Source organism: Amblyraja radiata, chromosome 13 (genome assembly GCF_010909765.2).
Source record: "Amblyraja radiata isolate CabotCenter1 chromosome 13, sAmbRad1.1.pri, whole genome shotgun sequence".
NCBI lineage: Eukaryota > Metazoa > Chordata > Chondrichthyes > Rajiformes > Rajidae > Amblyraja > Amblyraja radiata.
In genome coordinates, this window is record NC_045968.1 from 24829937 (window position 1) to 24842483 (window position 12547).

Consider the following 12547-nt stretch of genomic DNA (forward strand, 5'->3'; position numbering starts at 1 on the left):
CGCGTCCTGAGCCTGAGATCCCTCATTGGGGATCACCGGCCCGCGGCCTATAACATCCTGAAGCTGCGGTCTGCGGAGCTTCTAGCCGCGGGTGCGGCGTGGTCTTACCATCCGAAGCCTGGGTTCCCTCGCCGGGGACAGCCAGAGAAGAGCTCCGACTGTCGGCCTGCGGCCCACAACATCCTGAATCCGCGTTCTGCGCTGGGAAAGCCCCGATTCGGGACCTCCAAGCCGCGGATGTACAGAGGACCTGTACATCCGGCCGCCCGTAGTGGCGACTGCGGAGGTTTATGGGTCCGACCACGGGTGAACAATGGAGGAGGACTGACTGTACTTTGTGCCTTCCACCACAGTGAAGAATGCTGTGGTGGATGTTTGTGCTAAATTTTATTGTGCATTGTGTGTTCTTTTTTGATTATACCGCTGCTGGCAAATTCATTTCACTGCACTGATATGTGTATGTGACGAATAAAACATTGATTGAATGACAGAAAAAAATGCATTAAAAGGAAGAATACAAGGTGCTGGAGTAACTCTGCAGGTCAGGCAGCATCTCTGGATGGAATAGACAGGCGACTTTTTGGGTCAGGACCCATCTTCAGACATTGTATTAGGGGAGAGAAAGCTGAAAAGCAGCACAGTTCCCACTTTAAATGTTTGTTGTTTAACATCTAATGTGCTCAATCTTACACTGAGCTGCTGGGGTTGATATGACACATGTGATACGTTTTTGAAGGACAATTTTTTTTGTATCGCCAGCAAATTGACCATATGGCTCTCAGTCCCTTCACCCAGTTGATTATAGATTAGTTTATAGATTAAAATTGGTTGAGGCTCCATCACTGATCGCTATAGCAACCCACTCATTGCTGATTGCCAAGCCAAATATGTCATCTACCCCAACTATCAGTTTTCTGCCAGTCAGCGACTCCACAGTACACACCTATATATTAACCCCAGCCTGGTGCACTCTAATCCAGAGAATAACCTTTTAAGCGGCTCCTTATCAAATGCATTTTGGAAATCCAATACAATCCATCTACTTTACATCATGATTATTATATCCTCAAAGAACATGCAAATGTATTAAGTGCAATATCCATTTCATAAAATCCAGTCGCCAATACTTATTTGTCTTATGATGTTCTGTTGTTACCTCCTTTTATCCATTATTTCTGGATAAAAGACGTCTGCCAATTGACCAATGCACCCTTGGTTTCTATGAACTTCCTTCTTGAATATTGGTGTACATTTGCATTTTTCCAGTCCTTTGGGACCTCTCTAGAATCCAGTGAATTTTGGTAAATTACAACTGAAGGTTTCATTTTCTTCTGCAATGATTTCCCTTTAGGTCCTTTGAAGGCAACCTACCAGGTCTTGGAGATAAAAGCAGAAAGGAAGCAGGTGCAGCAGCATCTGTGGAAAGAAGAATAGTTAGTGTTTCAGCTAACTGTTTCTCTTTCCATCGCTGCTTTCTAACCAACTGGGTTTTTCCAGCATTTTCTGTTCCTATTTCATATTTCCAGCACCTACAATTTAAAAAATTTTCATCAGATCTCTTTGGCTTTAACCCCGTTAGTTTGCCTTGTGTTTTTTTTCTTGTGGTGGAGAATATTTTGACTTCTTTCCTTCCTCCACCCCTCACGTAACCTCGTATCCAATGTTATTGGAATGTATTTAGTTTCTTCTACAGTGAAGACCAATCCAAAATAGTAACATTTAAGAAACATTTAGACAGGTGCATGAATAGGAATATGGGCCAAAGGCAGGCAGATGAGACTAGTTTAGATGGGACATGTCGGTCAGTGTGGGCAAGGTGGGCTGTTTCCACAGTGCTGTATGACTCTATGACCTAATTTACTACAATGTTCAAATTTCAAGCTGCTTTAGTGGCAGAAATCCAGTCAGGCTTCAAGATATCAGGGATTAGTAATCAGCAGCATTTTAAAACTAAGGAAGAAGCATAAACCCAGTGGTATTTTAAAACATCAATAGCTCTATATCAGCACTATCAGTCTAGAGGAGTGGTCAGAAATGAATGATCATGTTTAAATCTACAACCAGCAAATAGACAGGTATTGAAAGTCCATACTTCCTAAAGATACAGGAAGAGGCAATTCAGCCCAACAAGTCCATGCTAACCCCCGTAGCAAACCCATTCCGCTATTATTTTTTCCTGTGGCCTTTCCTCAACACAGTGGGAGAAGGAGAGGGGGAGTGAGGGAGAAAGGAGAGGAGAGGGGAGCACTCTTGTTTACAGTCAAACACTTTTTATGAAGCATAGTTATGGTGCTCATGTAGTCAATATGGCAGCCAATTAGTGCACCGTAAAGCCCACAAAACAGGAATATGGTATCAACCAGGTCATCTGTTTTTTAATGTTAATTGAGAGATAAATATTGGTCAGGGTGGTGGAGAGAAATCTCTCATCAACCAATGGGGTTATCTAAGTTTGTCAACAGGACTGCCCATGGCTGCAGGAAATTGCAGCATTGTGGATGTAGCCTTGTCCAGCACAATTTAAGACATTTGGACAGGTACATAGCCAGGAAAGTTTGAGAGGGACATGAGCCAAATGCAGGCAAATGGGATTGATGTAGATGGCCATTTTGGTTGGCATGCATGAGTTCAGCCAAAAAAGTCTGTTACCAAGATGTATAACTCTGTGAAACACTATTGGACAAATTATGGTTGAAACGTGGTTGAAATCAGCTTGGCAACTTTGTATGGTCGAATAAAGATGTCCAATTTTTACATTTACTTTAATCTAATGCAACAGCAAATGAAACCCTGATTAACTTGGTGTCTCCTCCTCCCCTTTGGTGTGTACAGATTATTTCAGAGAGGACGAAGCCCAGGATGCAGGAGTTTCAGTCAGAGGTGTTCATGATAATCGGCGGCTGTACGAAGGATGAGAAGTTTGTGGCAGAGGTAACCTGCTTGGATCCTCTCAGGCGAAGTCGCCTGGAGGTTGCCAAGCTGCCGATTACCGAGCAGGAGATGGAGAGCGAGAACAAGAAATGGGTGGAATTTGCTTGCATCACTTTCCGCAATGAGGTCTACATCTCAGGTGAGCTGCAGGCTTGAGATAGTTAAGTTAGTTAATCCATTGTTAGTTAATAATAGTTAGTTAATCCGTTGCCCACATTTGTTTACTTATCGAACATCAAGGTGCGATACAGGGACTAGAACACCCATGAATCTCAGCGCATTGGTAATGGGGGACAGTGCTAAGGGAGCATCAGTTTGTGTTTCTGCAATTTTTTTTCCTTTTATTTTGAACTGAGCCCGTTTTAGATCATTTGTTTATTTTGTTTCACAATAAAGGTTTCGGCCCGAAACCGGCTTATTTCCTTCGCTCCATAGATGCTGCTGCACCCGCTGAGTTTCTCCAGCATTTTTGTGTAACTTTATTTACAAGATTAACACAGAGGTTAATCTAAAATGCTCCCCTCACTGTCCTGGTTGAACTCTAACCCTTGTAGTGGCCACTAGTCTTGCTTTGGCACAGAAATAATCTTGGAGGAGAGGCAGGTAGTCAGCTTCGATGGACCCTCTGGTGGCCTGCTGCTTGGACCTGTAAACGATCAGGTTCAGAAACAGCTTGGTGAACAAGTCCTCTGATTGACTTGGCCCTATTTATACTGGGTGGCAGTCAACCAGGAGTCGGGAGCTGAAATGCTGCCAGAACCCGAGGAAAAGTCCCATCAAATACTCAAACCAACTGCGATCTCATCTGCACAAGTGTGCCCAAGTTTGCACTTCATGTGGTTTGGACTTTTCCAAACCACAGGAATGACAGGCACCTGGGATTCCCTGAGCTGCCTTAAACATAAAAATTGTATTGACTGCTTTGTGCGGCACTCTCCACCCTGGTTCCTGATGTAAATGGGAAGGATGCCCGTGTAGAGAGATGGCTCAATGGATCACCATTATTGCCAACTGTCTGCTATAACCTAATAAGAGATTACCAAGTAATAGAGTATCATTGTATAAATGGTAGAAACAAGAAACTGCAGATGCTGGTTAATACACAAAACAACAGAAAGTGCTGGAGTATCTCAGCAGGTCAGGCAACATCTCTGGAGAACATGGATAGGTGTCGTTTCTGGTTGAGACCATTCTTCAGACTCTCAGCTTGGAACTCGGCCTGAAATCCAGGTGAGTTGAGGTAGGGATCGGCGGAGTCATTGGTCGCGGCCCGGAGGCGGCTGGAGTGCAGGTAAAGGTCGGCGCTGAGGATGGCGTCGGCAACCCTGGCAGTGAAGGTCAGTAGGTCTGTCCACTATAACCAAAACCTTATAAATAGGTCTGTAATAACGAGGGTTTACTGTATTATCAAAACCTCTAGTTCTTCCTCCGTGCTTTCCTATCTTCCTCACCAATGGCCTCACCTGACAGGGAATGTTGGGACAGTGAATGGGGAGATGGGCTGAATGGCTTCCTTATCTGTCATAAGAAAATATGAAACTTTACAAAGGTCAACAATGTCTCAGCTTAATGAACCAAAAAACTCAGAACACCAGGTTACACATGTGCCATTGCTGGATCCGGCAGCTCCCTTAACCATTGTTCCGAAAATAAATCCAATGGAAGTTCCACACTACTTGGCGCATTGCCAGGCTTACTTTCAAAGAGTTCAATGTTGAAAAAAAAATTGTAAACTGCATCTTGGGAGGAAACGAACATGCAAAGAGGATATTTGTTAGAAGCTAATTTTGGTATTTATGAATTAGTACTGCATTTAACCTGTCAACACAGCTTCCTCCATAGCGCTGTTAATTCCCACAGGTGTGAGGGGGGTGGGAGTAGGAGGGAGGGGCATCATGTTTTCACTATATTTTGGGCAAAAGAGTGCTACCTGATTTCATGGTGTTTAGTTTAGTTTAGACATACAGCATGGAAACAGGCCCTTCACTGCACCGACCAGCGACCCCTGCACATTAACACTAGCCTACACATATTAGGGACAATATACAATTATACCAAGCCAATTAACCTATAAACCCGTACGCCTTTGGAGTATGGGAAGAAGCCGGAGATCCCGGTAAAAACCCATGCAGGTCACGGGAAGAATGCACAAACTTCGTACAGACAAGCACCCCTAGTCAGGATCGAACCCGGGTCTTTGATGCTGAAAGGCACCAATTCTACCACTGTGCCACCAAACCGATATCTTATTCTATTTTTTGTAATTCTCCTCCTCCAGATTTGTTCCAGAACGAACTTTTAATTGCAAAAATAAAGAAAAAACAGCTGCAGATGTTAGATAATCTACAATGAAAGCAGAAAATCATGAAGATACTCTGCAGGTCAGATTGCATCTGTGGGAAGAGAAAATGAGTTAACGTTGACTTGAAATGTTAAGTCTGTTTCTTTTCCCACAGATGTGTCCTGACCTGTTATTTCCAGCATTTTCTACTTTTCATTACATTTTTTTTCAATGTGGTGAAATATGCAAAATTCAAAACAGTTCAACCGTTGAACCTTTTCCAATTTGCATATCTAACTAACCGCCTTCAAAACGCAAGGGAATGTATATGAAACCATTCATTAAATCAGATTATAACAACACAGAAGGCCATTCAACTTACTGTAACTATGTTATTTAAAAATGCTGTCATTTCACCAGTTCCCTTGATGTGTCCAGGCAATATTTGTGTCATTTCATTTGTTTGTCCAATCTTGCTGATCAGTCAGAGCCTGTTGAGAGATCTGTCTCTTCGCCAAGAAGATTAGTGAGTTCAAATTGCACTAATACCTGCATTGTCTGGAATTACTGGGAACTATAGCATGGTTTCTACCACTCCAGAGCTACGCATACACACCTGAGTTGGGCCTGTGCAGCCACACACAAATTCGGGGCTGTGTTTGTGTATCTGAGCTCCATCTTTTCAGTGGGTGTCTGTGCTCTCACTTGCAGTGCAAGATGTTTTATGGTCAGTTTTATAGTGTTTGCAGTTTTTTGATAGGCAGATGGTAGGACAAAGGCCAGAGATGAAAAGACAATGATGGATCACCATTCTGGGTATCTTAATGCTGCTCTCAACCCCAGTCTCTGCCCCCACCTTTCATCTTCTCTGTCCAAGGGAGACGGATGCAGTTTCCCCAGAGAAGTCGGAGCAGATCTGGGCAAAAGCACAGGTTCACGTGCTCCAGTGATGGGGAATATTTTTTGTTTCATCCATGATAAATGTACTTGGGAATGATCAGTGTGTTTATGTCTGGGAGATTCATTCTCATATTTCTGTGGGGCTTTCCAGGTGGTAAAGAAACTCAACATGAAGTGTGGAAGTACAATGCCTCCTTAAATAAATGGATTCAAGTTGAATATTTAAACACTGGCCGGTGGCGGCACAAGATGGCCGTTCTGAATGGCAAGGTATATGCGGTTGGAGGTTTTGACGGCAATACACGACTCAACAGTGTGGAAGTGTACGACTCCTTTCACAACTGCTGGACTGAGGTATCTATCAAGGAGAATACCAAGTAACTCAATGCAAATCTCAAACCACAATGCCTTGAGTGTTTCCTTGTGTACTTTCTTTACATTTCACACATTGCTTCCTGTGTCACAGTTTGTCTTTGCAACTATTTCTGCCGTGTCTGTTTCTCACGTCTATGCTTAGACCTTTTAATGACCTTAGTGCATAATTCACACCCAAATAAGGTGCTTTTCAAAATGAGATATTGGGAAATCGTGGAGAGTTGGGTAAGATGACAAAGCCGTTGTTCAATGTGTAGGAGGAACTGAGATGCTGGTTTATACTGAAGATAGACACAAAATGCTGGAGCAACTCAGCCAGTCAGGCAGCATCTGTAGAGAAAAGAAATGGGTGACATTTTGGGTCATAAGAAATAAGTGACCCGAAACGTCACTTATCCATGTTCTCCAGGGTAGCTGCCTGACCTGCTGAGTTATTCCAGCATTTTGTGTCTATCTTTCATATTCAGATAGATTATTGTTCAATCTATGAATCATTTAAATACTTTATTTAATGTTGTTCCTCTTGCTACAGGGAGTTCCGCTCCTCGTAAACGTGAGCTCATTTGCTGCTACTACCTATTTTAAGAGACTATATATAATTGGAGGAGGACCCAATGGGAAACTGGCTACAGACAGGACGCAGTGTTTTGATCCTGCAACAAATACGTGGAGCCCAAAGTCACCTATGCCTATAGAAGCCAAGTGCATCAATGCTGTTACATTCAAGGAGCATATTTATGTTGTGGGTATGTGAATTTGATTGCTTTCTGTGGAGTTCTGAGTGATGAGTTCACAACAAAGAGATATTTAGGACTGCAAAGACCATTAGCTCCACATTCTGGTCATGGATCATCTATGCCTTAACTTTACTTCCATGCATTTCTAAACCTATTAAGATTTTATTAGTCAAAGTTAACGATATTAATGGACCAGGCATCTTGGAAGAAAAGTTGAGTGAAACTGCCGATTCCTTTTTTAATTGTTTATTACATACAACTCATAAATATGTGTGAGATGGCATAGCAATTACAGAATAATCTAGGTGATCATCTAATAATCAAAATAATCAGGGACAGTTTCTACCCAACTGGCAACTGAACCATCCTATCAACTGGAGAGCGGTCCTGATCTACCTCTACCTCATTGGAGAGCCTCGGACTATCTTTAATTGGACTTTACTGGACTTTATCTTGCACTTGTATAGTTTCTCCGTTGACTGGTTAACATGCAATAAAAGCTTTTCACTGTAACTTGATACATGTGATAATAAACTAAACTAAACTAAAACTAAACTAAATCGACAAATCTTAGCAGATGGAACTCCATAGCAAAGTGTAAGATGATCCATTATAAATCCACTTTAGAATAATTGGGAGTATTTTAAAAGTTATACAACTAGGAATATGGTATATGCAAACACAGGCAAATCATAAACAAATTGACAAATGGAATGCTAACTTTCATTTCAAGAAGCTGGACTACAAATGAGGAAATGAGCCCATGTTGTTCCAAGCTTTTAGGGTCAGTTAGAAGTATTGCAGTAAACTAGCAATTCTTCAGAATGACAGTATGGTTTTAAACGGTTAAATTGTGGGGAGACACTGTTTTTACTTGACTTGCTTGTAGAAGGCTGACAGAAAAGTCTAACTAAAATGCTAAAATGATTCAATAGATTAGAAACAGAGATATTAAGATTGAAGAAGATGTCACAATCCTCTAGCACAGGGCAGGCCATTGAAATGTATGACCGGAAAATTATTTTTAAATACAAAGGGTAATGAAAATCCACAAAAGCGCAGTGTAGATTTGTGGATGTTAGAATAATTAAAGCTATTAAGAATCAGATCAATCAATTATTAGAAAAGGATACTGAGTTTTTCAGAGCCGAGGTTCCAGCCTTCTCCCCATATCCCCTGACTCTGCTATTTTTAAGAGCCCTCTCATGCTCTCTCTTGAAAGTATCCAGAGAACCGGCCTCCACCGCCCTCTGAGGCAGAGAATTCACCAAACTCCCAACTCTCTGTGTGAAAAAGTGTTTCCTCATCTCCTCATCTCCATTCTAAATGCCTTACCCCTTATTCTTAAACTGTGACTCCTGGTTCTGGATTCCCCCAACATCGGGAACATGTTTCCTGCCTCTAGTTTGTTCAAACCCTTAATAATCTTATATGTTTCAATAAGATCCCCTCTCATCTTTCTAAATTCCAGTATACAAGCCCAGCTGCTCCATTCTCTTAGCATATGACAGTCCCGCCATCCCGGGAATTAACCTTGTGAACCTATGCTGCACTCCCTCAATAGCAAGAGTGTCCTTCCTCAAATTAGGGGACCAAAACTGCACACAATACTCCAAGTGTGGTCTCACTAGGGCCCTATACAACTGCAGAAAGGCGTCTTTGCAAAATAACAAAAAATATATATATATTTACATTATGGACTCACCAAGGAACCAGGTAAGAGGAGACATAACCAGCATTTTCCATTGGTTTAATGGGAGGTCATGGCAGTCAGAACCTCAGCTGAGTTTAGTTTAGTTTACATAGGTTCTTGGTTGAAAATTCTCTTTTTTAGCTCTAAGATTTAACACCTCTAAAGGTAGATTTTTTTCAATGAATGATCATAGGTGGCTTAAAGTGTTTAGAAGTAATTTTTTTGTGTTTTTATCTTAAGAGCATTGCTTCAGCACTAAAATTTCCCTCTGTGTGTTCCCACAGCGAGGATATCACCACAGATAAGTTTTACCCAGTCAGCACTAAGTCATCAGTACTCTCATCATTTAGCAAAGTCAAAGCTTCCTTTACATTTACCCCCCGAGTTTCAGATTCACAGCACAAAGACTCTATTATATGTTTGATCTCAAAACATCAGTGAAAAGTACTGAGGCCCAATGACAACCTAACATTCAGTTACCTTGAGCCAGTGCCTTTGTCTATTAATTTGTATCAGGGTTGAGATTTCACCTGCAACTCGTTATATTGAATGGTCTGGCATTGGGGACAATGTCAGATTTAATTAAGCTGCTTTTAGCTCCCCTAGGCTTTGCCAGTTGCCACCTGTGTAACGTGCAACACCGACGTGTAGAATGTTGCTGCTGAAAAGCTAATATTCCTCTGGCCGTTTATCATATGTTGAGTGCAAACAACAGTGCCACCTTCGGGGCAATCCTTTGTTGGTGATGAGCCTTTTCAGAGCAGCTTCATAGGATTAATTTCTCCTCTGTCTGATGGAAAACTTAAAACATAACCAAGCCAGCAACATGGATGATGGAACAAATTGTTTTTGGAAGAATTGGATGAGCAAAACATAGTTATAATTTCAGGAGGAGTAAGAAAGAGTAGAAATAAAGAACTGCAGATGCTGGTTAATTCACAAAAGGACACAAAGTGCTGGATTAGCTCACTGGGTCAGGCAGCATCTCTGGAGATCATGGATAGGTGACATTTCAGGTTGAGCCAGTGGCTTTGTCTATTAATTTGTATCAGGGTTGAGATTTTTCAGACTGATTGTAGAGAGAGAGAGAAGAAATTTGGAATAGAGGAGATGCAGGATAAATTGTGGCAGGTAATGGGGGGGGGGGGCTTTGATAAGCAGATGGATGGAATAAAGGCCAGAGATTTAAAAAAAAAGGAAGGTTAAAGATAGGTGAAGTCCAAAGGAAATCATTTGTAAAGGTTATTTAATTTGAGGGATAAATTACCTGGGAAAAGACACTGTAGCAGGCAGTGTAAACAATGTCAAGGGACCAGCTCAATATGATTCTGGAGAAAAAAAGATTGAAGATTAGTGTGAAAAGGCAGAGTGGGATTAAATGATATGGTGAAATGTTGAGTGGGTGGGTTAAACCCTGTTGTGTGACAGAGTAAGAAGGTGAGTGGGTCTATTGTAGACTATGGGGCCATTGAGAGAAGTGCTCAGGTAGGATTGAGGCAGATGCACAGAAGGAAAAGCACAGGATTAGGATAAATGGAAAGGTGATGTGGGCTTGAGGCAAGAAGGTGTTTAGGAACATGCCGTGTGGTTTATGGATGTTATGAGGCCAGCAGTAGGATTGAGAGATGTGGCAAATAGGCTATGTATGGTCAGGTATGCTGGTAGGATGAGTTTTATGGTGAGACGGTCAATGACATGAAGCAAGGTGTGCATCATCGTGAGTATACATGTGGGGAGGTGACTAGGTGTGCTTGTGGGATATGCTGTGGGTATGAAGTGAAAGATTGGAGGGGAGTTTTATAGGTAAGTGGAGATGCGAGGCATTTGGCATGTGCAGAGAGGAGAACTTTGGTACAATTGTGATAATTGTATGTGAGCCAGAACACCATTGCAGCCAAGCCTCCATACTTGGTTTTGGGTAACTAAACCTCAGTAATCTCTGAGCTACTCATGGCTCCCTGAGCATAAATTTCTCTCTCTCTTTCCCCAGGTGGTGCCATGAAGGCCCTTTATTGCTACAGCCCCACAGAGGATTTGTGGACTCTGGTCACACAGTTTGGTCATGAGCGGGCCAGCTGTGGGATCTCAGCATGTAACAACAAGCTCTTCATCACCGGCGGCCGTGACGAGAAGAACGAGGTCATCGCCACCGTGCTTTGCTGGGACACGGAGAAGCAAAAGCTGACAGAGGAGTGTGTCTTGCCCCGCGGCGTTTCACATCACGGGAGTGTCACCGTCAGGAAGTCCTACACCCACATCCGGCGCATCGTCCCTGGAGCAGTCTCTGTATGACACAGAGCCAAAGCACAGGCACTTGCTCACCTCCAGAGGGGCTGGCTGGGGCATTTGAACAAACTTCATCTGGACAGTCAGAGGCTCTTAATCCCGCCAGTCTCCTGGAGACCTTCTCACTGGAAAGGACCAAGAACTGGGAGCATACCCAACACAACAAAGCCCTGTGGGGCAAACACTGCATTGTCCAAAGAGTTGGAAATCTAAATCAGGTCCAAAATGACTTCTTGCCTTTTTTTTAAATGTATAAAATAAACTGGAAACTACACTTCAGATATTGAGGATGCATAACTGGAAAACACTTGGGTGTAAAAGGGAGACATTTGAGAACAGGAGGATATAGAGAGTAAATGCCAAGAGTAGAGAGACTGCAGACTCAGATTAAAATATGCAGACATGTCTCAGTGGTTTGCTTGATAGGTAAGGTTTATGGAATGTAAATAACACATATTTTAACTATGAAAAAAATGAATAGTAGAACATCCTCCAGGGGCTGAACGATTAGTACTTTTCCTTTTTCAACTGGGTCATAGTCCGCAGCATGGAACAGATTCCTCTGTACTTTCCATCCCTGCCAACCATCAAGAACCCAACTACACTAATCCAATTTACCAGTGTTTTCTCAAGGCCTGACCTCAATACTCACCCTAAGGTGCTACCTGACTCCTGCCACACTTACCCACTTGTTGTCGTAAAATAATCTGACTCCACTGCCCTATCAGGGTTAGGGTTAGACCACACGGTTCCCATCATTTATTTTCTCTATATCCCCCTCAATATTTTCCCTAATGTCTAAACACTCTGCAATTTATTAATTAGGCCAAGATAAAGATGTCTTTTAGCTTGAAAATATCTGATTTTAGTTGAATGGAAATTATTTGCAAATTGATATTAGGGGTCAGTGATTTTGATGAGGAATAAACTCAAGTAGTTGATCCAAAAATACTTAATCGGGGACCATCTTTACGCACAGTGTGTTCTCAGAGTCTGAAATTGCTGTAAATGGACAAGCAGTACTGACTTCTAAAAAGTATAGATTACAGATTAGTTTACTTCCTATGCAATGAAAATTCCTTGTCCATATGAAGATCATAGAGTAATCTGTATACATTTATTTATTTTATTTTATTTTTTTAGTTTTTTAGGAACAGTGCATATTAATAAAACATTTGCATGTAATATGCAAGATTGTAGCCAGTGGCTAATTTCCATCTTTAGTCCCACACAAAAATAAACACATCCCAAACAAGGTAAAAAAACAAAAGACAAATACAAAAACAAAACAAACAATATGCAAAAATACATACAATGATGACTGCAAAACAGCAGAATGGTGCA

The 12547-nt window shown here is 41.9% G+C and overlaps 1 protein-coding gene across 2 annotated transcripts in view; it reads left to right on the forward strand.

Annotated features, from left to right (window-relative positions):
- The window catches only part of klhl6 (kelch like family member 6), a 31867-nt gene extending 20385 nt beyond the window's left edge, over positions 1–11482 (forward strand). For both annotated transcript variants that reach the window (XM_033031450.1, XM_033031452.1), the window contains exons 4-7: positions 2833–3070; positions 6264–6466; positions 7020–7233; positions 10908–11482. In XM_033031450.1, coding sequence (XP_032887341.1) covers positions 2833–3070; positions 6264–6466; positions 7020–7233; positions 10908–11209 — 957 coding nt within the window. In that variant the 3' untranslated portion in view covers positions 11210–11482. The remainder of the gene's footprint in view (positions 1–2832; positions 3071–6263; positions 6467–7019; positions 7234–10907) is intronic.
- The last annotated feature ends 1065 nt before the right edge of the window (positions 11483–12547 follow it).